At 35.6% G+C, this 26,567-nt stretch overlaps 1 protein-coding gene across 1 annotated transcript; it reads right to left on the bottom strand.

Moving 5' to 3' along the window:
- Window positions 1–1,231: 1,231 nt before the first annotated feature.
- LOC122295786 (RNA polymerase I termination factor-like) lies at window positions 1,232–5,617 on the bottom strand. The gene is made up of 2 exons (XM_043105042.1): window positions 5,208–5,617; window positions 1,232–2,599 (listed from the first exon to the last, which is right to left on the bottom strand). The coding sequence occupies exons 1-2, from the start codon at window positions 5,442–5,444 to the stop codon at window positions 1,484–1,486; spliced, it is 1,353 nt and encodes a 450-aa protein (XP_042960976.1). The 5' UTR covers window positions 5,445–5,617; the 3' UTR covers window positions 1,232–1,483.
- Between the last annotated feature and the right edge of the window lie 20,950 nt (window positions 5,618–26,567).

The raw sequence follows: 26,567 nt of genomic DNA, 5'->3' as shown, positions 1-26,567 counted from the left end.
TAAAATAATTAATTTGGTCTAAAATACTATTTGTAAATGACCATTTGCGGCGAGTTTCCCTAGCTGAAAAATTGAAAATAATTAATTTTTGTCGGCAGAAAGTTCAAAAAAACTATATGCCGTGCAAATATGTAGCTGGAAAAAATTCCCAAGTTTAGTTTATGATGCTTTTATACAGTGATTTATATCGCCACAAATATTATCTGTGGCGAAAAAGAATGTCATCGGTAAAAATCCTACCTTCGAGGTTGTTTGTTGATGCTTTTTTGTGACAAAATTGGAGTTTTTTATTTTTTTCTTTTTTAGTGGCGGGTAATAACTGCCGTAAAAAGGTTTATTTGCAACTACTTAAGAAATTGCCGGCAGGCGGTTTTCTGACTTTTTTGGCGAATTTCTATCCTCGGAAATACATTCAAACATGACTTAATTAAATTGTTCGAATACCAACCTCTTGATGTAACCATTTGAACAATTTTTAGCCATTCGAATGCAATTGAGACATTTGAACAATATTTAGGGACGAAATAATTTCATTTCAAAATCTTTCTATGTTCAAACAAACTTCAAATGAATCGGGAAAATTTCATCTCAAAAGATACTTTTGGGAACAAAATCTTTTTCATCTCAAATTCTCTTCTAGGGCAAATTTTCTAATGAACCAATGCAATAAATTTTCTAACCAACACAAATTTTCTTATGAACTAGTGCAACAAATTTGCTATTGACTTGTCTTCTTCAGAATACAATAACTCAAACGATCGTCGTATAACTCAAATCAATTTTGCTCAATAGGTTGAGCCTAAACCTCATTTAGGAAAGAAAAAAAAAAAAAACACCTCATTTTTCTTCGTCTTGAGAAATTCTTAAGAGCATCCACACACTTTTTATTTTTAACTAAACTCTATTTGTATCCCGAAGATAGACCAAGAAAATATATGCAAAAATAAGGCCTATTTTATCGGGACATATATAAAGGCTCTAACTTAATACATATCCAATAAAACTTTCGATAATAAAATAGAGGAGTGTCCAACCCATGAGACTATGGTTGTGTTTGAGTAGTGGAGTGATTCATATCACTCTACTTCTATTCATTATTTTATCATTACTTTTTATTTACTTTTCATTACTTATTACTACTATTCAATATTTTATCAATATTTTTTCATCAGAATATTGACATTAGAGCAAAATTGCAAAGCTAAAGTAAAAATCATGAGCAAGTTAAAACTTTAAAAGCAATAAAAAAGCACGTTAACAACTTGCTCCCAATTTTAGTGCTGAATAAACTTTCAAATGCCACCATATTCCGCATTTGAAAAAAAGAGTTACAAAATCTACTTGTTAAAAAATACTAACAATGGCCAATCGTTAAAAATATTAACCAGAGAAAAAATGTTGTATGCATATGGAAAGGGGGGAAATATCCGGTTCTAAACTAATTACTCAAGCAGCAGTCACACACCTAATAAGGACATTGCCCTCAAGAAACTGCAGGCTTGCTTTCATAGGTCTGTCTTGCTTCAAGTACGTCTGTGCAATACCGTTTTGGGAGGACTTCAACTTGTTCAGGAAATGACTTGTTGGCATGCTCACCAATGTGTTTGAGCATCTGATCCCAATGCCTTCGACATACATCCCCCGACCTATGCTCAAGCAGATTATCCCAATCCACATTTTCAATGCAGCAACAATCCAAGGCATAAAGTGCATCCACTAGGCGGTAGTCGTCAGCATCCGCCCATACACCTTCAGCTACCATAGGTGATGTTAATTGGGTATACCATTTTTGGCAGCATAAAACGTTGCTTCTGGTGGATAGGCTGATGCTAATTGCTTCCCAGGCGATATTATCTCGCAGCATACCATGCTTGGATTTCTTTTCTTCATAGACCTTCATGCGCAGATCCATGTTAACTAAGTCAAATAATTTTTGATACTCCTCTTGGGACCAACGACCTTTCTTCATATTAGGCAATCTTATTCTTCGCCATGTATCCTTCACATGAACCCTATGTTTGCCAAGAACCTCAGCCAACTTTCTCCACTCTGATGCATTTTTTTCATGGAAACTTCGAATAAGTTCATACTCTTCATTGCTCCATTTCCGCTCTTCACTCCTTTCAAATAAAATATGGGCTCGATAATATATGCTCTGGTAAGGCCTCCAAGGTAAGGCTGCTCCTATATCCTTCCAACAATTTTGATGTTCGGGATGAGACTTGCAGTGGAGAACCATGTTTAGGCCTTCATCACCTAAGCCCTTTACTTCAATATAGTTGAGAACAGCCTTTTTAACCATCTCATCTTCTTCTGGTGAAAACCTTTTACCACGTATTAAGCTGTCATCCTGATTACTATCAATTGGACCGTCAGATGGAGTAAAAACCTCCACACAATCTGAGAAACTTACTCTCTTAGACGTTCCTTCAGGTGAAGTATTCTCATAAGTGGCCCCAACATCTTTCTCGGTTATTGCAGCATCTTTACCGCAATTTCCTTCTGCTTTCTTCTTCTTCTTCTTTTTCTGCTTATCAACCTTGTTGTCATCTTCTGTGATAACAGCACGTAGATTCCTCTCCCCAATCTCATCATGTTCCTGAACGAGTATCAATATTAATCTTTGGGCAAGTATATTTTATGAAAAGAGAAAAACAACAAAAATGATCAGATATCAAATCCCACCCTTAGAGCACACAGTTAACAAGATCCATCCATAGCAAAGATCTTTACAAACTCCCTTAAGTTTTATCACTTCAATCATACATCTTAGTATCCGCATAATATATAAGCTAACAAAAAACACTACTTCATTACCTTTAAATAAAAACAGCTAACAAATTCTTTTTTTTTTTTTTATAAGTGAAATTAAAACTTTTATTGATAAAAATTGAAGGCATGGCCAAATAATAAGATTGAAAAAATTATATTACATATTGAAAAAATTCTACTGAAAATAATTGAGAAAATTCTTTATTTATTTATTTTTTTTATATTTTTATGTAAGAAGTAAGTTTTATTCATTCAAATGAAATAGGCATAGCCCATGTACATTGAAATATACAAAAGAACACCTAAATGCATTCTAGATTTAAGGACAGAAAGTCATGAACATCGCTTCCATCAAGTACAATGGCTGAGAACCAAGGCATTAAAGTATGCATAAAAAAAATTCTGAAGCTCTGCCATTGTGTGCTCCCTATCTTCAAAGCACCTCTCATTCCTTTCTAACCACGTACACCACATGATACACAACGGGATCATCTTTCGCACTACCGCCACTTGAGGATGGCCTTGAAGCTCCTTCCAACAAGCCAATAAATCCACCACCCTCGATGGGATTACCCAAGCAAAATCAACTCTTCTAAAGATCTCATTCAATAGCCCCCTTGTCACCTCACAATGCAATAGTAAGTGATCTACATATTCTCCATGCTTTTTGCACAAATAGCACCAATCTATCACAATGAGTCCCCTCTTTCTCAGATTGTTCGTGGTCAGGATCTTCTCAAGAGCATCAGTCCAAACGAAGAAAGCTACTTTAGTAGGCACACGGGACCTCCAAATCCTCTTCTAGGAAAATGAAACATGGCCTTGGGCTGTCAATATCTTGTAGTATGTCCTGACTGTACATTTTTTACAATCATTGGCCCTCCACTGCAACTTATCCTCCTATGCTGTAGTGTTTCCCATGGAGTAAAGCAACCTGAAAAGTTCAGAAATGGTGTACAATTCCCAGTCATGAATATTCCTATTAAAAAGGATATTCCACTAGTAAGAACCATGAGAAAATACCTGCATATCTGCCACAGAAGCCTCACTGTTAGCTACAATACAATAGAGTGCTAGAAATGCTACAAAGCGCAATCTCCACACCAAACATTATGCCAAACCTGATTCTGGAACCCTCTCCGACCACGAACCGTATATGACTTTCAAAGCACTGCCATCCCCCTCCTAATAAATTTCCATAAGCTTCCCCCCCCCCCCCCCTAAAAAAAAGAAAAAAGAAAAAAAAAAGGCACTCGTGTCTAGAATCAATAATCTCCTTCCAAAGCGTGTCCCCCTCTAAGTGGTACTCCATAACCATTTTCCCAACAGAGCTTTATTGAAAGTCCTCAAATTGCATACTCCCAAGCCACCGTTCGAAATTAAAGAACAAACTTTGTTCCAATTAAAAGCACTCATTGGCAACAAGCGTTGAATCAAGGATTTGTCTCCCCTGAATAAAAGCATTTTGAGACTTAGAGATAGCTTGTTCCAAAACCAGGCTAAGCCGATTAGGAAGGACCTTCGACATGATCTTGTATACTCTGCTCACAAGGCTTATGGGTCGGAAATCCTCACAAGGCTATGGACCGTAATTGAAACAGATCATGGATCTTTTTCAAATGAAAGATACCAGATTTGGAAGACACGCTCAACAGACATCAACGATTAAAAAAAGAGCTCAAGAGTGTATTAGTAGGAGGCATATTACTCAATCATGCAACATGAAGTATACATTTATATGTTTCTTATTATTCATTACAATTCACCACATAGCAAATCTGCATGGCATTACCATGGAAATCCCACTTTCTCGCTCTATAAAAAGTGGGAATTTTTCATTGGAAAAACATGACATACAAGAACAACAATGAAACCAATGAGGCACACTACCAAAAAAAAATCATTAAATTGAGAAACATGAGGTATGTGATGCATAGCTAAAAAACGCCAGTCACTAATCCGCGACCTTTTACTCTTGCGTCTTGGAGTCGGGTCAATAATGTCACTAAAGGTAAAGTTCTTATAAACTCAATAAAGAAACACTAAGTACATATAAAAAAGAGATATTCTTAGTAAGATTCGCTCATTTTGGAAGATATCGTACCAGAGCTTGAGTGCTTGAGAAATTCCTCAAGCATGTTCGACTTATTTTGGAACCCAATTTCCTATACAGACAGAGTCAAATTAACATTACATTCTTAATAATCTTCGATCTAAACATAATTAGCATTACAATGTTTTTTTTAATTATCAAAAATCATTTTCGATCGAAAAAAGAAAAGGCTTTAAATTTCCCTCTTCCTCATATTTATTGTTCTTCTCTTCCTTCTCTGTGCTACCAAACAAGAAAATAGGCATGAAATAAACCGAAGAAAAAGAAAGAAAGACAACCAAAGTTCATAAATAAACTTTCAGAGGAATATCAGTAGCTATACCTGAGTCATACGCTGAAATCCCATATCCTTAATAGCCTTGAAAGTGGGTTCAGACAATCCTAAAGATTCAAAGGGTTTGGTGTTCATAATCCCAGAACCTCCATGATTACTGTTCACCTTCTTCTTCTCCTCTTCCTTCAGTTCCTCACCACCACCATCCCCTCTCTGTTCCTCGTCATCCTCCTCCGCTTCTTTCACCTCCTCCCTCTTCTTTTGCTTCTTAGCATTCTTCTTCATCTTATTCTCCTCAGCTTCTTCCGGTGCCCCTTCCCTTTCTTAAGCCTCTTTCTCTTGCGCTTCTCCTTCTTCATTTCGTCAAAGGGATCCGCTTGGTTTTGCTCCGCTTGCTCGGCATGGCATTGGCGACTGATTGTAAAGTTTTTTTGTTTTTGTTTTTAGGGCACACTTCGGCTTGTTTGGATGCTGCTTATCTCATAATTTTGAGAAAACTTTTATTATAATTCGGTGTATATATATATATATACTAGATGAAAGCAACATGCACGTTTGGTTAGTTTATAAATTTTTTTTGTTAATAACTAATTTTTTTATTAATAAGAATGTAATGTTTTTGGTTAATTAAATAACAATGTAATGTTTATGTAATTTATAAATAATTACACGTTGTGATATATTATAAAAGAAGAGCATTAATAGAAGCTATAACATGGTCCTATATATTATATCATTAGTTTTCAGTTATAAACCAGTTCCTTCAAACCCATTTGCACTAAAAAAATTCAACAAAAGCATGCTAGGATAGTAAAAACAAACTTTCTTATTGATGAGATTAAAAAGAAGGTTTAGTATGTTCAATGCATGTTGACACCACGAACATACAGCTCTAAATTATCATGCATAAAAAAACACCCAGAAGTCAAAAGGAATATATTCAGCCAAAAGGGAAAAATGTGACACATCCAGAAAATTTGCAATCGAAATACTGATTTAATGATGTAATAATATAATTTCTATACAAATAATTTGCTCTTTTTAAGAAGAGGTGCAATCCAATCCAAGTACACTGGGTGAGGGTGCATACAAGAGAAAGCAACTCATTGGAGAGAGGGAAAAGGGTAAACAAAGAGCCAAAGATACTCTTGAGCCAAATTTCTATTTGATGTTTGGAATGTAATAGAATTATTCAGTACTGCATAAATGATGTTACTGTATCAGTTTTGATTTCAAAGTTCAATATCTTGAGGCCACTTGAGTACTAAAGGAAAGTCAAATGCTCCCAACTTCCTTTGAAACTGGCAGAAGTAGTTGAATTGTAAGATGTATAGAATGCTAATTAGACATTCTTCTTCATCATGTCAAATCGAGTAGCCTGAACCAAGCCCAACCACCCATAGTCAATGAAATATGGAAAATAAATTACTAAATAAAATATGTGAAGATATGTTTGAAAGGCCAATTTGGAAGTAACTGCAGTGCCGTCATAGTGTGATGACCCGTTTTTACGTGTATTTTCACTGAAGGGTTGTTTTTAATTTAATTAATATATTGGTTTATTTATTTTAAATTAATGTATTTAAATTGGTTTTTAATTTATTTGATGTTGTGTTTATTTTATTTAGTCGTTTTACAGTTTTTTAAAATCGTTTTCGGCGGATCAGTTTTGGTTTCCGGAGTGAGGACTGGACCTCATTTCTTTTCCCTCATCTTTTCTTTTTCTTTTCTCTTTTTCCTTTTTCTTTTTCCTTTTCCTTCTTTTTCTTTCTTTTTCTTTCTTTTCTTCTTCTTTCTTCTTCCTCCTCTCCCGCGTACGCACATCAGCCCTTTTCTCTCTTTCCGTCGCCGTCCCTTTGACCGCCCAGTTCTCCGCCGTCCGGCCACCGTTTGGTGCACCGTCACCACCATTCTCTTCCCCTTCCACCAGAGATCATCCCCACCAATTTTCAGAGCCATTGGACCAGCCGTTAGCTTTCGAGAGCCGCCGGAAGTCGCTGCACCTGCTCTGTTTTTGTCCCTGTCGCCGGTTGCTTTCGCAGCCCAGAACTGCCGCTCGCCGGCGGCGTGGCCTACACCACCCACCCAGTTTTCTTCCCCTCTCACCGGTGAACATCCCCACCAAGTTTCACCGCCATCCGAGCCACCGTTAGCCACCACGAGCTCCTCCAAGCCATACGGTTTTTGCCTTGATCCGCCGCCGTCGCTCCACCTCCGGCCACCACCTCTTCACCACTTCATCACCGGTCCCTTGCCATCCTAACCCACCCATTTCCGGCCTCTAATAGTCACCGGAACAGTTCCCACGAGCTAGCTTTCCGATTTGGGTATTTTGGCCTTCCTCCACCATTTTCGCCGCCACCCACGGCCAACCACTACTTCCAATAGCTTCATAATCATCCTTAGGCCATTCCCTATCAATCCTAAGCCCTGGTTTGTCCCCGTTCAAAAATGGGTAATTTATTACCCACGGACACAGTGTAAATTACACTGTTACGTTGCTTTTCCTCCTCCGTTTGCAACGCCGCGAGCTTTCTAAAAATACTGTATAGTGCTGTAAGTATTTTCCAAACCCTATTTTCAGATTTAAATATATATCGCTCATTCAATTATTTATTTGTTGTTGGTTGGCTGATTCCGGACTGAGTCCGAGGAGTTCGGGGGTCGGATGGATGGATGACGGAGTTGCTTGTTTATTTGATTTATGTTGTTGGATTATTTTATTATGCATTGTTATGGCATTGCATGGTGCATGCACGTGAGTTTTGTTTAAATGTGAAAAGCCTGTGTATGGCGTAAGTGGACTTACGGGTGCGTGTGTATGATCCCTAGGGGAGATCATGGTGCACGCATAATTGGATTGTTTGGTTTGATTCAGAGGCATGTGTAGGGACGGTGGTGAGCAGGGATGGTGGTAGAGTCCCGCCTGTGATTCCCGCCTACGGTGCACGCGTAGGGATGGTGGTGAGCAGGGATGGTGGTAGAGTCCCGCCTGCGATTCCCGCCTACAGTGCTCTGATGGTTTGGTTTATGGGCCATTATTTGGGATAATGGCGAGGTATTGGGCCAAATGTGACTTTTGGCGTGATATTTGGAAAGGATGCGTTTTATGGGTTTTGTGCATTGGGCATGTTTCATGCATATTGTTTGAGTTCTATGTGTTTTTATCTGGTATTGTTTGGATTTTACTTACCTACGGTACCATTTTTGGTGCCGTAGCTTCTGGTGCAGGTTTTGAGGATGAGGAGGAGGAGGCTGAGCCCGAGGATGCGGCTCCGCCAGGTTGCTGATGTTATGCTTTATATTTCGTTTTAAAACTGTATTTGTGTTTTGTAATATTTTATTATGTATGCTTTAAACAGCTTGTATTACATTAAGAAAAATTATGGTACTTAGTTATGACTTTCGTTATCCGCTGCGTGTTTCTTTGTGCACATATGTTGCTTTTGCACACACTTGGCACTCGTCGATAGGGTGGTGACCTGTGTTGTCATCATCCGGACGTCTCGATTTCCCCGTGTCCGTATATGGGGATTTGGGGGCGTCACACATAGCATAGTGCTGCAAGCATGGCATTGGAAAGTGAGGTGAAGACTCAACACTCAATCTTTATCCTTTGGAAAAGGGTAAAAGCTAAGAGACAAAGCAAACAATTATCGAATGACTGTATAGAGAAAAGGGAAAATTTGCAAAACAGTATTGAAAGCTAAGAGACAACCATAAATATTCTTGACAGAAAAATCTAATGCGTATAAAAATTTATTCAGCTAAATGCGATGAAATAAGTGCAAAAATAAGATTATGATATGAATCCCCACAGCATAGGCTCCATTTGAGTGACAAGAAAAGGAATTTTTTTACACATTGAAAGGCAGAGGGAGACTTTTTCTGAAATTTTGCGTATAGTGGTCTTAAAACCTTGTGGGTCCCATGACAAAATATTTTACTCCAGTAAAAGTTTTCCTTAAAAATCCCATCCAGCATTTTAGCAGGATTATGTCTCATATTATATATATATATATATATATATATATATATGCACACATTGTTGGTATGCATTCATCAAGGAAACTTGTTGTCATTTTTTCAGCAATCTTTTCTTTTAAACAAAAATAATGGAACACTTGTGAAATTTCAATTTTGGTTTTATCCTTTTCTACTTGAAATATGGTCAAGGCAACAAGACAGCATCAGGATTTAACCAACGTCAACAAAATGAGAATAGCTCATTTCATAAAATTCCCCACCCAAAAATTCCTTATTTCTTATCCAGTCTAGTAAGTTCTTATCAAACTCCAAATCAAAGGGCAATAGAGGCCTACCTCAGTCATTCTGCGAATAAGCTACTAAGAGGATCAAAAACTTTGGAAAATTGTTCAACAGTTCAAGAAAATAAATTCTAATGAATTAATTAGGCACAACAAAATAATCTACTATCCAATCACCTATCATCTATTTCGTAATTCAATATCATATTGTATATAAAAAGAAGTTCACATTCTAGAAATAAAACTATATGCTTATGAAGAAAGCACCTAAAGAATACTATCAATGAAGTTATTCTCTGTTATCATGTCATATTCTAGCACATTGCAATAAATTCTAGTCCACTCAGTTGAGAAAAATGGCAATCGTAGGTTAACTTCATTAGTTCAGTTGAGAAGCTGTTAACGCTTGGGGGAAGAGCCTAGTAATCAAGCAAAGACCTTATCTGTATAGAACTCAAATATGGTATGACAGGCCCCAACATCCAATTAAGAAATGGTGGTTGTCCCATGTCCTTTTTAACATCCTAATACTTAACCTAACCAAACTGAAAATTAAAAAGGAAAATCATATCTAAAAGGAGACTTTTTCAAGAAGCAAAGACCATGAATGATGATAACTGTTTGAGAAGGCTTGAACCTCTTATTTAACCAACGAAGAGCAAGTATATAAAATGCAAAGATGTGAAAATAGAATAATTAGGACAATTGGTTTCTATTTACATCATAGTAGTTCTTACTAAGGTTTATCCATACGACCAAAAAATGAAAAATGTGGTATTGCGACTGTTACCTGGCCTAATAAAATCAGATAGACCAAAATCAATAACCTTCATTGGAGAATCCTCATCTCTGGTGACAAAAAGAAAATTCTGCTAGTAGTAAGCACATACAGAGTTATCATTGGAATTTGGAATAAAAAATAATAACACAAGAGGACATGCACTTGCAAGGGTACAACCAACACATTTCAATTCAAAGAAAGCAATATATTTGTTCTAATTGATTGCCAATACCATGCCTCTGGCTTTAGATCACGATGCACAACACCTTGAAGATGACAAAAGGCAATTACATTCAAGATTTGCACGATAATTTTTTTAGCGTCTTCCTCCATATATCTTCCACCACTACGTTAAAGGGATAACAAGGCTTCATGAGGAATACCATAAACAAAATCATAGAAAACTAAAGCAGACTTATTCGCCATGATTAGGACAAAAACCTTTTTGTACAAAAGAAAATGAAGTTGTCCACTTTTACCTTGCCAGAATTCTGTCCAGTAGTTCTCCATCCTCGCACAATCTGGCAGGGAAAAGAAAATCTAAATGCTTAGAAAAAACTTCTAAGATTGACAATACAAATAATATGCCTAGACTAAACCATCTAGATATTCTTCAAATCGACCAAAAAGGGAATTGTTGTCTCCAAGAAACAAGTCTTCTTATTTTAAGAACTTCAATGAGGGTATACATACTCCATAACTACGTAGACGTTGTTTGTGTCCTCAAAAAGATTGTTATGCCCAGATAGTGCTTTTAATATTTTCACTTCCCTGTGAACATCTTCAATCGCTATTGCTATCGTCATCTGGCCCATAACAGTCTGTTAGTTACCAAAACCCAACGAAACTTGGAGGCTTATAAATCAATTAATTTTCGTGAAGCAGTAAATTGTGATATGATTTTGTCTCAACTACAAAAGCACAATTACAAGAATAACCCAAAAGTTAAAGAGAAAAGTCAATTGTGAGTTGATTTTACACTTGACTCAAAAGTAAGAAAAAACATCCACAACCACCACAAGGCTCCAGCACATGAAGTTGATATCAATAAGTTCCTTCTAGCTAAAAATATTTCTCTTGAGTACTGCCCCATTACAAGTAAGAACCTAGAGTCTTAACTAAACTTATCAACTGAAAAGTGAGTCAATGAAGAAACTCAAATCAGTCTCTTTTTTCACAAAATCTTCCACAAAAGATTCAGATACTAACATCAGCAGGCAATGACGAGTAAATGCTATCAAGTTCTATATAATTTTAATCTCACGGTCATCGCAAAGGGTATATAGTTACAACCATTAAAATCAGGACCCTTAATTTAAACTGAGCTCTTAAAATTCCCTGCTTCCAAGACTAAAAACGTCCAACTGGAATTATACTGGTCTTGCCATCGGTCTAAAGGAGTCGTGATTATCTTCCAAGTTTGTTGAGGATGCACCTTTAGGAAGTGCAAACATCTGTGTACCGCTTTCTTATTTTGACCCGGTCAAATGTCCAATATGTTTGTCACTGACCATAAAGAAGGGAATGAAACTTCCGTCAATCAACTCATTCGTAAAATACTTGTTCAAAGGTAGAGCATTTTTGACGGTTCAACTTCAATCATTCTTAGCTCATCCCCTCCACTACCTAAAGGTTTACCACGAAAACCTCTTTTTGAAATTTTTGAGTACAGTATGTATATTCGTAGATAAAGAAAAGGCAACGAAGATACATGGTTCAGTCTTCCTTTACTTCATTTTCAAAAATACTAAAGTACTTAATTAAATCCCTCATTTTAAAAGTATTTCTCTGCTACAAACCACTAAAACGCATATTGTTGATCGTAATTGGGGGAAAAGTGTGTGATACTAACATCTGCAAAGAGCATAAACTGAACAGTGTTCAGCTTAATTATTCAGAATCCACAACCACGGGCTCATAAACACTAATGGAAAATAATCAGCGATGCAAAATTAAAATAAAACCGTGGAGTTTGCACCGAGGAAAACGTTTAAAGATGAAGAGAAAGAGTATATGGAAACGAAACTGAGGGGAAAAAAAGATAGAAAGGAAAAACAGAGGTACGAGAGTCGATGATAAAGAAACTCACGGCTGCGTCTCCACCACCGAGGATCAATACTTGAAGCTCTTCTTCGCCATCGATGAAAATTGGGAAATATTTTGCCCGGGGTCGTGCGTTGTGCTAGATAAATTGGTTTTGGAGAGAGAAACGAATGAGAAGACATAAAATAGAGAAGACGTAAAGTTACGAAAGAAATTAAAGAGAATATAATAAATGAAGTTAGACGGATTTAGTAAACGGAGTTCAACTTTAATGGTAAAACAACACATTTCCGTTAAAACAAAAAATTTCTGTTAGATAGCCTTTTTTATATATAAAGATATATATATATATATATATATATTTATTTATTTAGGTTCGATTTGGATACAAAATTCTCTTATTTTATTTCATTTAATCATTATAACTTTAAAAAATCACCACACAAAATATAATAAACAATTCAAAATTTTTAAATATCAAAACAATAATAATATTAAAAAAATAATATTTTAACAATATGTTATTTAATTTTCAACTCATATTTCAAGTTGTCTTATCTCAACTCATTATATAAACATTCCCTTAATAAGTGTGTAGAGCATATTTAATATAGTGTTTATATGATATAATTTTGTTTGAATGATAAGTTTTAAAATTTAAATATTACAAATTAAATATTATCATTTAAGTGATATGGATTGTATACTCCATACACTAGTTTGAGAATAAAATAACTCTTTTGTAAATAATAATAAAATAGTTTGAGTTAACCTGTTTTATTGTATTTTAAGAAAGAAAAGAAAAAAATTTAAATAAAAAATTATAAAGTTAAAAATTTGTTTGATTATAATTTTTAAATATCATTTATTTGGAAATTTTTAAGGGTTGTATTTATTTTTGTGTTTTATTTTACAGTTTGTAAAAATTGAATTGGCAATACAAGAAATAAGGCCTATGGCGGCGAGTTGAAAATCATTGCAAAACAACCTGCCGCAAAAACCCTTTTTTTGCATCGATTTTCAAGTCGCCGCTAGCTTTTAACATCAACATTCAATTTTTAAGCAAATCTTCCATTAAGTTGTTTTTGCAGCAATTTTATTTGCTGTTGCGATGATTTCTTCTGTCGCAATATGAAATAACTGGTTGCGATGCTGGAATTCACAACGGTATTCCATGTGAGGCACCAAAACACAAAAACCCTTTTATTATTTCCCCCAACCTATTTCAAATTTTCCCCTAATAGAAACCATCTCCCCTTTGACGTTCTAGTCTCCATTTTCATCTACCTGCAAATCCACGCAACCCTCTTTGCGCATGGCTTGATCTCCATTTTCGATTACGCTGCTTCAACTAGTCTCTCATTCTTATTGGCCCATTTTTCAAGTCCCATTTTCCCACACCCTTCTCCCCTTTGTTTGTGGTTCTCCATTGTTAGCTACTTGCAAATCTACCCATCGGCTACCCCAGTTTGAATTTTCTCTCCATTTTCGGCTATGTACATAGCTTCTATCCTAGTTTGAATTTTCTCTCCATTGCAGCGATTTAGTCAACCATTGTTTTGCTGCAAATAAGTTTTTCCAACGATTTAATAGGAGAACCAAATGCCTTTTTGCGTCGTTTTTTTAAGTATTTGTAGCGAAAACAAAACGCTAGGAAAAGTACTAATTATTTGCGACAATTTTTTGAAATCGTTGCTTTAAACCAAAAGTGAACAAATAATTGCAATGAACGTGCAGCAACATAGAAATCGCCGGGAATAGTCATATGCGGCAATTTTGAGCACCTATTGCAACAATTTTGATTGCTGGAAAAACCCGCTTTCCTTGTAGTGTGATTTTTATGTTTAAATAATGATTAGAAGAAAAAAATTTGAATATTTGAAATTAAAAAGTATTAAGTCATGTTTGGGAATGAAATTATAAGAAGTTTTGAGAATTTCATGTAGTGGGGGCCCACTTAAGCCTAGGGGCCCATAGCTACGGCCCCCTAAAAAGTTTCTATTCCCCACATGCTTTCCAAATTTTTATAAAATTTCAATATACCTAGAAATACATCTATCTAATTTTTTCTTATTGTTTCAAAATTTTGTATAATTTCTATATATTATCTATTTTCAAGAATGTGACCTTACCAAAATTAAATCAAAACTAAGTTTAGGAGAAATAATACATTTATTAATATGGTTTTTTGTTATACAATATTAGACTTCTTAATATAGAATCTAATGTGAAAATACAAAATACAATCATTCAATGTTGATGATCTATATGAAAAATATTTTAGAGGTTTTATCCCTAGACTTCATTGGGCAAGAAAAAAAAGTTTATTTAAGGTCTCAATTATATCATTATATGCTTAATGCATGTGACACAAAAATATCTAGAGTTTACATGAAACTTGATAAATTAGTTAACATACTAGAATGAAGATGACATTCTAAAAGATCACTTGATAGTTTCTACGAAAAAAATAAATTCTAAATATTTCATTACAAAAATAATAATAGATGAATATTATTTTATGAAATATTATCATTTGAAATTTGAAACATATATTAAGTTGCGTTTTGAGAATTTTATTTCTATGTATTAAGTAATGGGTTTTTGAAACATATATTAAGTTGCGTTTTTAGAATTTTATTTCTATGTATATGTAGTAAATTATTGAAATCTAATTTTATATATAGTTATGTTTTTTAATCTATTTTTATTTTATATAAACTTGTCACATGGTAGAAAAGTTGGTCCCCATAGAAAAATTACTGGTTCTGCCATTGATTTCATGTATCATCTTTACGTCCAAACTTCTCTCCTAAGTAACATTTGGATGGGAATATTCTTTTAGCATTATTTGCTCCGTTTAGATAAGTTTATGAGTGGGGATTCATGTGTCAAATTTGAACAGGAATCAAAATTTTCCTTACAACCACCATTTCAATTCAACAATGTATTTTTTTTAAATAGATATAAATACCCTTATAATTTATTATTTGAAATGGATATACACACCCCTTTTTATATTTACATTACACATGTTATTTTATTTTTATATAAAATTTGGACTTATTAGTCTACCATCCTGCTCCCCAGGTTTAATAATAAAATCACTTTTAGAGATTTTTAGGGAAGCCGGAGTGCTACTACTGAGGTATGGTTTGGTAACAAAAAGTTTTCATCTCAAATTTAAAATTCTCATCTCATCATTACAAATTTCTCAGATCCCCATACAAAATATAATAAATATTTCAATTTTTTCAAATCTCAAAATAATAATAATATTAAAATATAATATTTTAATATTGCATCTTAAACTCAAAATTTTCATCCCACTTACCAAGCAAAATCTGAACCTAACTTTATAGATATATAAATATATATATTTCTAAAAGAAGCGCCAAGTACAAAAATTCCTTATAATAAATAGAGTTATTTGGTATTAAAATACTGAAATCATAAATAAGAGTGCGCGGAAGTATTTATTAAAAGTTTTCAAAACCTGGGCCATAAAAATCATAACTTAAAAATCTTATATAATTTAGGCCACTGTCATGCCTCCTTGGACTAAGTCTTGTTCTGCAGCTCTACCTTCATAAATATTATGACCTGGGGTGATTTAAAAACCTAAAAAACAACGTAAACTGAGTCGATAACTGACTCACTCAAAAATGAGTAGCACTAATGCTATCCCAAGTGCAGGAGGATGTCGTGTAATAATTAGGAATAAATTCCTAGATCGTCTCCTCAGGGAAAGTTACTTAGAAATCAAACTCGTTGAAAAAGGTGAAAAACTTCACAAAGAGAAAATAAAATGATGGTATGTGCAATGGATGGAAAAGGGTACTAGTCATGGACTAGATTCATGTTTTAGATTTTGATTGTTGGATTGGAATATAAAGGACTAATAAATTAAACTCAGAAATTAATAAAACCAAATTAAGAATTAAACTAAATTAGAAAGTAATTGTCAAAACATGAACTGAAAATTGAAAATGCCCAAAACCAAGATTTTAGAATTCATCTTTGTAATTAAATCACAAATTCTCAAAATAACACATAACAATTGTAATCACTATTAAATGAAAACTTAAGGAAGTGAGAAAAATAAATAACACGAAATAAGTAAACAGAAAATAAATTACCCTAACTTCTAATCTAAACAAATCTCAAAAGTATTCCATAAATTTTAAACTGAAGTTAAATAAAATAGGGAACGAAAAGTCTAAACGAAAACTTCCTTTCACTATTCAATTGAAATTCAAAACAAAAAGGAAACAACTTCTCACGTATCACTCTTGAAAATTAATCTCTAAACCTTTAATGAAAACTCTAGAACAATTCCTCTACTCCCCACGTATGATGTTTCAGAAAAATCAAAAACAAAAACAAAAGCTTAAAACCAAACCTTTCTTGCAATAAATTAAGGTAACACAATTAATTAAAACTTCTAAAACAATTTCTTTTATTGCATGAAACAAAATAGCACACTTGATTAAAACTTCTAAAATAATTTCTTTTTGTTGCATGAAACAAACTAGCACACTTAATTGAAATTAAGGTATTACACTTAATGAAATAAAATTCTAGAACAATTCTTAATACACTTAAAAACTATAAAACAACAAAACATTGAAGCTAAAAGGAGAAACAAAATTGCCGAAAACAAAAAGGAGCTAATTCTTTCAAGTACATAACAAAGAAATAACAAAAGCAGAAATTTGTAGTTGTGTGTTGTAAGTTGTAGATGTCTAAGTTTTAGTTATTTTTTTTTTGAGTTCGGACTGCATCCTTTTATAGCCGAACATCTTGGCTAGTTGCATCTCACATTCAATTGGTTTCACACTTCAATCTTGCATTCACACTTAATTGCATTCACACCTCAATTGCATTCAATCTTTTATTGCCACCTCTTGCATTCAATCTTTTCCTCAATTTAAACCAAGCAACCAAGTCTAACACGGTTCTTCATGCCTAACTTCATGCCTAACTTCATGAAAATTCATACACGGTTCTTCTTTGCCTCCAAATCAAATTAACCAGCCGACTTCTCCTATCTCTTCTCTTCAATCTGTTTTTTTTTTTCAATTTCAGCACACATCACTCACCCACCTACTTAGACTTCTCTTTATCTCTTCTCTTCAATTTTTTTTTCAGTTCTGCCGTCTAGCCACTCTCACATATATATATATATAGATATATATATCTTTAGATGGCTGCCTCAAGTTGGTGCTGCCTTTCCTCCAATCAATTTCATTTCAGCCGAAATCCATCTTCAATTCACACTTGGTTGAAAACTCAAGCATGTCTTAACACTTCAACAACAGCCGACTTCTCTTCCAATCCATCACATGTTCTCTTTCTATCTTCCTTCATTCGGCTCTTGTCCAATTCAATGGAAAGGAAGCAGCCTTTTATGACTTTTTCAATGTTAAATTTGGTGGAGAGCAGCAGCCTTCTTCTTCATATAATTTCGGTGGACAGCAGCAGCCTTTGATGACTTCTTCCTTCATTTCGGTGGACAGCAGTTGGTGGACAGCAGCAGCCTTCTTCTTCCAATCCATCACATGTTCCTCACCTTCATTTCATGAATGCCCTTGGTTGAAAGTTCAAGCACGGAATCTCTTGGTTGAAAACTCACTCTCTTGTACCTACTGCACCGTCCAGCCACACACACACACACACACACACACACACACATATATATATATATATAGATGGTTGAATTCAAGTTGGTGTTGCCAAACTCCTTCCTCCAAGTCAAGCATGGCACGGCATGCTCTTCGATATTTATTTGTTTTTCTTTTCAACATGCCTATTCTTTGTTTCAGCCTCCTTTTTGGACTTGGGTTGAGTTGGTGGGTTTATTTTAGTGTGAAAAAATGGATCCGTGAGTTGAAGGGCATGAGTATTCGGTGGGGTGATTGGTGTGGCCGTGTATGAGGTTAGATGGAGTTGGGAGTGTTTGAATGGTGGGAAAGCTCAAGACAAAGTATGAGCAAGGCATGAACATAATAAACCATGGTATGCACGAAAAAATGGAGATGGAGATTAAAAAAAAAGAAAATACTCAACAACAAAATAACACTAAAAAAATTAGCTTGAGCAACTTCCATTCACGGATGACAAGAAGTGCTTCTATCTTTTGAGGTTCATGGATTGAACCCAAAAGATGGAAAGATAGCTCAAGAAACTTTATGAACATGAAGAACAAGAAAAACAATGGTACAAACGCAAATGATAATGGAAAGCAAGAAAAATTATGAACTAGAATGCACAGTAATCAATAGTTGGTAGAATTCAAGCAGAAATTCATGCTTTTAATCAATTAAAATCACAACTTTGATTTATCCTTATTAATCATTTTTCCATTTAAAACCAATAATAATGTCATGATGAATTTAAAATACATTGCTTTTAAATAGCTAAAATATGCAATATCTCAGCTCAATCACACCCCCCAACTAGCTTTTTGCTAATCCTTGAGCAAAATAGTGAAAATTAATTGAGATGAATATTGCATAAAGATCGAAATTCAAACAAAAACAATCGAACACAATTATGAATTCTCACAAAAGTGACATGTTACTACTCAACCCCCAAGGGTTATACCCACCAAGACTATCTCAACAATCTTTCACATAGAATTAAGGCAAATATCTCAGGACTTAAATGTGTGTGTGGAGCTAAACTGGTTGTGTGTTCCTCATTACTAGCCATGATTTGTCATAGGATTTTTCAACCTTAAGATTTAATTATTGCTGATTCTAACTACCTCAAAGCCCAAGGGACTAGCAGTTTTCACGCCAGCTCTGTTTTTAAAGGTTGGATACTCAACCCCCAAAGTCTTGGGTAACTGTTTCTAGCCCTTTTTACTTAGGAAAGTTCACTAAGTTACCTTTATATATATATATATATATATATTTTCAATCCTTTCTCTTTTCTTTTCTTTTCTTTTTCTTTTTGGCATGGCTCAGTAGTCCTGCAGTTTACTTCTCCAGTATTAAATCAATGAATGGTAAATAAGGAACACTACAAGCGTAAGCATGTGCAAAATGTCCTTCAAACTTTGCCTTTCGTTCTACAAAAATTTTTATCAAGTTTCATCTCAATAACTATAACATCCTGGTGTTTCAAGCCACATATCAACATAATATGATGCATCAAAAATCATGCTCTATGTTTAAGCTTGAAGATAAATCTTCACAAATGATCCCGCTCAACTACTCCACCAAGATGCTCAAATTTCACAAATCTCAAATTTCAAATTTTTGCGCTTTTTTTTTTTTATGTGCACACATGCTACCCCCCAACTAGTGAGAGACATAGTCCTCAATGAATCGAACGAAAGAAAACAAAGTGCACAGAACTAAGCAAACAAAACAAACAATCAACATGAAATATAAAATCAAAGCAAACGAACAAATAAAAAACAAAGCAAGTAAAGAAAACTGTAAAGAAGGAAAAACAACTTAAAATACTTCCCTGGGGTCTTGCACAAGCAAGACCTCATCATGTGGATCAAAAACCTTCATAAATGACTTTAGACGTTGTCCGTTGACAGTGAAGCTATTACCATTCTTCGGATTGACAATGTCTACCGCGCCATGAGGATGAACAGTCTTTACAATGTACGGCCCACTCCATCGGGATTTCAACTTTCCAGGAAAAATATGCAAGCGAGAGTTGTAAAGAAGAACTTCCTGGCCAAGTGTGAAATGCTTTGGATGAATTTTCTGATCATGCAGAATTTTCATGCGTTCCTTTGCCAGTTGCGCGTTGTCATAAGCATTCCGACTAGCTTCATCCAATTCATTGATCTGCAATTTTCTCAGCCCTGAAGCTTTATCAAGTGACATGTTAACATGTTTTATGGCCCAAAGAGCTCGATGCTGAATGTCAACAGGTAAATGACAAGTTTTACCATAAACTAATCGATAGGGAGACATCCCTAGATTTGTTTTAAAAGCTGTCCTATAAGCCCACAAAGCATCAAGAAGCTTAATCGACCAATCTTTCCTATTAGGATTTACTGTTTTCTCCAGAATGATTTTTATTTCTCTGTTTGCCAATTCAGCTTGCCCATTTGTTTGAGGGTGATAAGGGGTAGAAACTCTGTGTGTGATACCATATTTCTTCACAAGTGTAGAAAATGGTTTATTGCAAAAATGAGAACCCCCGTCACTAATGATAACCTTGGGCATGCTAAATCGAGCAAACAAAGATTGTAAAAATTTTAGTACAACATGATGGTCATTGGTTTTGCAAGCGATGGCCTCAACCCACTTTGAAACATAGTCCACAGCCAATAAAATATATGTGTTTCCAAAGGAAACCAGAAAAGGTCCCATGAAGTCTATTCCCCAACAATCAAAGATTTCTAAAGTAAGAATGGGGGAAAGGGGCATCATGTTTCTTTTGCTAATGGCTCCCAACTTTTGACAAGACTCACATGCTTTACAAAAATTGTAAGCGTCCTTAAACATGGAAGGCCAATAAAAACCGCTTTGCAAAATTTTTGCCACTGTTTTATTTGCTGAAAAATGACCACCACATGCACCCGTATGACAAAATCTCAATACTGAAGAAAACTCATCATTAGGAATGCATCTCCAAATCAATTGATCCGAACAATACTTGAAAAGATAAGGGTCATCAAAGTAGAAATGTTTTACCTCAGATAGAAACCGACGCTTATCTTGGGTTGACCATTCAGAAGGCATTCGCTCAGTCACTAGATAATTGACTATGTCAGCATACCAGGGAGCTCTATCAACCACAAACAGATGCTCATCCGGGAAACTATCATCAAGAGGAAGGCTGACATTTGAAGAAGGAGATGATGACAATCTAGAGAGGTGGTCAGCTACCACATTTTCAACTCCTTTCTTATCCTTAATGTTGATTTTGAACTCTTGAAGTAATAGAATCCAGCGAATCAAGCGTGGTTTTGCATCTTTTTTAGCCAACAAATAGTTAAGAGCAGAGTGGTTAGTGAAAATAGTAACAGGAGAACCAAGAATATAAGCCCGGAATTTATCAAGTGCAAAAACAACTGCAACCAATTCTTTTTCAGTAGTGGTATAATTTTTCTGGGCATCATTCAAGGTTCTACTGGCATAATAAATCACAAAAGGTCTGTTATCCACTCGCTGCCCCAAAACAGCTCCTAAGGCATAGTCACTAGCATCTGTCATAATCTCAAAGGGAAGGTCCCACTGCGGGGGTTGCACAATAGGGGCAGTGGTAAGTGACTTTTTCAAGGTATCAAAAGCTTTTTGGCACTCATCAGTCCAAACAAATTCAATATCATTTTGTAAAAGAGTGCACAGAGGTTTTGCAATGGAACTAAACCCTTGAATAAACCGCCTATAAAAGCCAGCATGACCAAGAAAAGAACGAATATCCCTAACTGTCCTAGGGATAGGAAGTTTAGATATTAATTCAATCTTTGCCTTGTCAACCTTTATACCCTCAGAAGAAAAAATATGCCCTAATACAATGCCCTGAGTAACCATAAATTGGCATTTCTCCCAATTAAGTAAAAGATTTTTTTCCTCACATCTCTGGAGAATACGTGCCAAATTATGCAAACAACTCTCAAAGGATTTTCCAAAAACAGAGAAATCATCCATGAATATTTCACAAATATCATCAATCATGTCAGAAAAAATACTCATCATGCATCTCTGAAAAGTAGCTGGAGCATTACACAAACCAAAAGGCATTCTAGTAAAAGCAAAAGTGCCAAAAGGACAGGTGAAAGTGGTTTTCTCCTGATCCTCAGGTGCTACAGCAATTTGATAATAACCAGAATAGCCATCCAATAAACAATAATATGCATTACCAGCTACTCTTTCCAAAATTTGATCCAAGAATGGTAAAGGAAAATGATCCTTCCTACTGGCTGAATTAAGTTTTCTATAATCAATGCACATTCTCCAGCCAGTAACCATTCTAGTTGGAATCAACTCATTTTTATCATTTTTTATGACAGTCAAACCAGATTTCTTTGGTACCACTTGAGTTGGACTTACCCACTTACTGTCTGAGATGGGATAAATGATACCTACTGCGAGTAGCTTAAGCACTTCCTCTTTCACGACTTCCTTCATGGTAGGATTGAGCCTACGTTGAGCATCACGAACCGATCTAGCATCGTCTTCAAGATGGATTCTGTGGGTACATACAGCGGCATCAATGCCTTTGATGTCTGCTATTGTCCAACCAATTGCACATCGATGCTTTCTTAATACTTCAATCAACTGGGCTTCATCCTTCTGATTTAGCTTTGAGGAAATCACCACCGGAAAAGTGCCTTCTTCAGGTCCAAGAAATGCATACTTTAAATTTTGAGGAAGCGGTTTTAGTTCCAACTGAGGAACTTCTTCCTCTGAAGATCTAAGTATGTCTGGTGGTGGTAGAGCTTCGAACTGGGGTTTCCATCTTGCTCCCGCAAATTGTACCTCATGTGGTAAAGATGAATCTGCAAAACAATCAAAAAAATCAAAGTCATCTTCATTGATATGATCAATTTTCTCATCAAGTAAAAATTCAGGTGTCTGAAAAATATAATCATCATCAGAGAAAGGAGAAGTTGAGCAAATAAAATCTGTTGGTGTCAAACTCTCCACAGCATTCAAATCACTTGTGTCATCAAAATGTGCCGGCATCTTGCAAGCGTTGAAAACGTTCAACTCAAGTGCCATGTTCCCAAAGGTAAGCTTCAAAACTCCACTTCTGCAATTGATCAAAGCATTTGATGTAGCTAGAAATGGTCTTCCTAGGATGACAGGAGCTTGGTAAATAGTGGAGACCGGCTGCTGCATGTCAAGAACCACAAAATCTACTGGGTAGTAGAATTTGTCCACCTGGACCAACACGTCCTCTACAATACCCTTCGGTACCTTAACTGATCTGTCAGCTAACTGTAGCATGATGGAGGTCTTTTTCAGCTCATCCAATCCCAACTGCTCATATACTGAGAATGGTAGCAAGTTCACACTACTCCCCAAATCAAGTAAAGCTCTCCCAATTCGTGATTCACCAATCATAATGGAGATGTTGGGAGAGCTGAGATCTCCAAACTTCTGAGGAGTCTCGCTCAATATCAATGAACTAACTTGCTCTGTTAGGAAAGTTTTCTTCTTCACATTCAGCTTCCGCTTCACCATGCACAAGTCCTTTAAAAATTTTGCATATGAAGGCACTTGTTGTATGGCATCCAAGAGTGGAATATTGATTTTCACTTGCTTGAAAATCTCTTGAATTTTCGTGTGATACTTGTTCTTTTTGCCAGCTGCCAATCTCTGAGGATAGGGTACCACAGGTTGGTATCCCTTACTAGTTTCAGCATCTGCACTCACAGGCTTCTTCAGTTCTGGTCTCGCTACCTCTGGTTCTTTTTCAACTTCATCCGTCTCTGCTGCATCTTTAGGCGTAGGAGCAATTACCTCTGTGTCTATGGTCATCTCAGGTCGGGGAACTTCCTTCCCACTTCTCAAAGTAAGAACAGCTTTTGCTGTCTCAACAACGTCTCCTGAGACATTATGCACTTGATGTTGTTGTTGCCTGTATACTTGAGAATTAGGCTGAGGCTGTGCAGGAAATTTCCCTTTCTCTAGGGTGCTCAAGGTTGTGCTCATCTTATTAACAGTGCCACGCAACTCATTTATGGCCTGAGTATTTTGATTATTTGTGGTGGCCTGAATCTGCATGAATTGCTGAAGTGTATTGGCCATCTGTGCCATACTGTCATCTAGAGTCTTCTTGGCAGATGATGAAGGCTGAGGACTTTGTGCAGCTACATGAGGCTGAAATCCAGGAGGAGCTACATAAGGATAGCTCTGAGGATTCTGATATGGCGGATATTGGTGCTGAGGAGCACCTTGATTAAATGGCTGCTGCTGAGGTGGTGGGGACCGACCAGGCTGATCATTTCTCCATGAGAAATTTGGGTGATTCCTCCACCCCGGATTATATGTGTTGGAGAAAGGCTGATTCTGTGCTCTATTAACCCAGTTAGCTGATTGCATTGGCTCAGACCCACTTTCTTGAAATACTGGCATAATCGGGAAGTCTTGGGTCTTATGGTTTGAATCAGCACATATAGAACATGCCTCTGCTACTTTCGCAGCCTTTACTTTTTCCATTTCCATGACCTCCATTCTTCTAGTCAATACAGTTATTCGGGCTTGAACATCAGTGTCTCCTTTAAGCTCATATCTGCCCCCTCCAGAAATAGCCCTCAGTGGCTGTGCTGTTAATGGAACTCGATCAGTACGAGTGTTCCATTGTTGTGCGCTCTCAGCAAGGTAGTCAAAAAATGATAATGCTTCATCAGGTTCCTTGCTGAAGAACTCCCCATTGCACATTGTCTGAACAAATTGCTTGCATTCCGGAGTGAGACCAGTGTAAAAATAGCTCACCAGCCTCCAGGATTCAAAACCATGATGTGGACAAATGTTCACCAAATCCTTAAATTTTTCCCAACTGGCCTGAAAGGTCTCCTCAGGTCTCTGATTGAACTGGCTGATCTGCTCCTGCAAAAATTGAGTTCTCTGAAAAGGGAAAAATTTCTGTAAGAATTCACGTTGCATGTCAGACCAACTAGAAATGGAATTAGGTCTCAAAGAGTTAAACCAAATCTTCGCTTTATCCTTTAAAGAGAAAGGAAATAAACGAAGTCTAATGAATTCATCAGTAACAGCCCTAGTGATAAAAGTAGCACAAGCCAACTCAAAATCTGTCAAGTGCTGGTAAGGACTCTCAGAATCCATCCCATGGAATTGAGGTATCACTGACATCATGCCATGCTTGATAGAGAAATTAGGTGCATTTTCAGGTAAAATTATGCATGAAGGTGTAGTGGTACGAGTGGGTTGCAAATAGTCCTTAAGAGTGCGTGGTGCAGGTGCAGCCATGTTTTCTGATTCAATTTCAATTTCGTCACCTGGCTCACTCAAAGAAAAGACAGACGAACTATCTATCTCCAAGCTGTGTATACTACTCTCAACACTCGATGTGACCCTAAGCAACCTATTTGAAGTGTCTCTCACCCATGACATGAAACATCAGTTTAGAGAAGCAAAATAATAATAATAATAATAATAATAATAATAATAACGAGTTTAAATTCAAGTTAAAATACTGTCCCCGGCAACGGCGCCAAAAACTTGACTTACTCAAAAATGAGTAGCACTAATGTTATCCCAAGTACAGGAGGATGTCGTGTAATAATCAGGAATAAATTCCTAGATCGTCTCCTCAGGGAAAGTTACTTAGAAATCAAACTCGTTGAAAAAGGTGAAAAACTTCACAAAGAGAAAATAAAATGATGGTATGTGCAATGGATGGAAAAGGGTACTAGTCATGGACTAGATTCATGTTTTAGATTTTGATTGTTGGATTGGAATATAAAGGACTAATAAATTATCTCACAAATTGTAATCACAAATTCTCAAAATAACACATAACAATAGTAATCACTATTAAATGAAAACTTAAGGAAGTGAGAAAAATAAATAACACGAAATAAGTAAACAGAAAATAAATTACCCTAACTTCTAATCTAAACAAATCTCAAAAGTATTCCATAAATTTTAAACTGAAGTTAAATAAAATAGGGAACGAAAAGTCTAAACGAAAACTTCCTTTCACTATTCAAGTGAAATTCAAAACAAAAAGGAAACAACTTCTCACGTATCACTCTTGAAAATTAATCTCTAAACCTTTAATGAAAACTCTAGAACAATTCCTCTACTCCCCACGTATGATGTTTCAGAAAAATCAAAAACAAAAACAAAAGCTTAAAACCAAACCTTTCTTGCAATAAATTAAGGTAACACAATTAATTAAAACTTCTAAAACAATTTCTTTTATTGCATGAAACAAAATAGCACACTTGATTAAAACTTCTAAAATAATTTCTTTTTGTTGCATGAAACAAACTAGCAATGAAACAAACTAGCACACTTAATTGAAATTAAGGTATTAAACTTAATGAAATAAAATTCTAGAACAATTCTTAATACACTTAAAAACTATAAAACAACAAAACATTGAAGCTAAAAGGAGAAACAAAATTGCCAAAAACAAAAAGGAGCTAATTCTTTCAAGTACATAACAAAGAAATAACAAAAGCAGAAATTTGTAGTTGTGTGTTGTAAGTTGTAGTTGTCTAAGTTTTAGTTATTTTTTTTTTGAGTTCGGACTGCATCCTTTTATAGCCGAACATCTTGGCTAGTTGCATCTCACATTCAATTGGTTTCACACTTCAATCTTGCATTCACACTTAATTGCATTTACACCTCAATTGCATTC

The sequence above is a fragment of the Carya illinoinensis genome, chromosome 15, assembly GCF_018687715.1.
Source record: "Carya illinoinensis cultivar Pawnee chromosome 15, C.illinoinensisPawnee_v1, whole genome shotgun sequence".
In the NCBI taxonomy this organism is placed as follows: domain Eukaryota; kingdom Viridiplantae; phylum Streptophyta; class Magnoliopsida; order Fagales; family Juglandaceae; genus Carya; species Carya illinoinensis.
The sequence above is the reverse complement of the archived record's forward strand: the minus strand, read 5'-3'. Positions and strand labels throughout refer to the sequence as shown.

Excerpts from the sequence above, each read along its gene's own strand:
- LOC122295786 (XM_043105042.1), bottom strand. The coding sequence starts at position 5,444 with ATGAAGAAGAATGCTAAGAAGCAAAAGAAGAGGGAGGAGGTGAAAGAA. Across the intron at positions 2,600-5,207 it reads GATTTCAGCGTATGACTCAG|GAACATGATGAGATTGGGGA; the intron begins GTATAGCTACTG and ends ATACTCGTTCAG.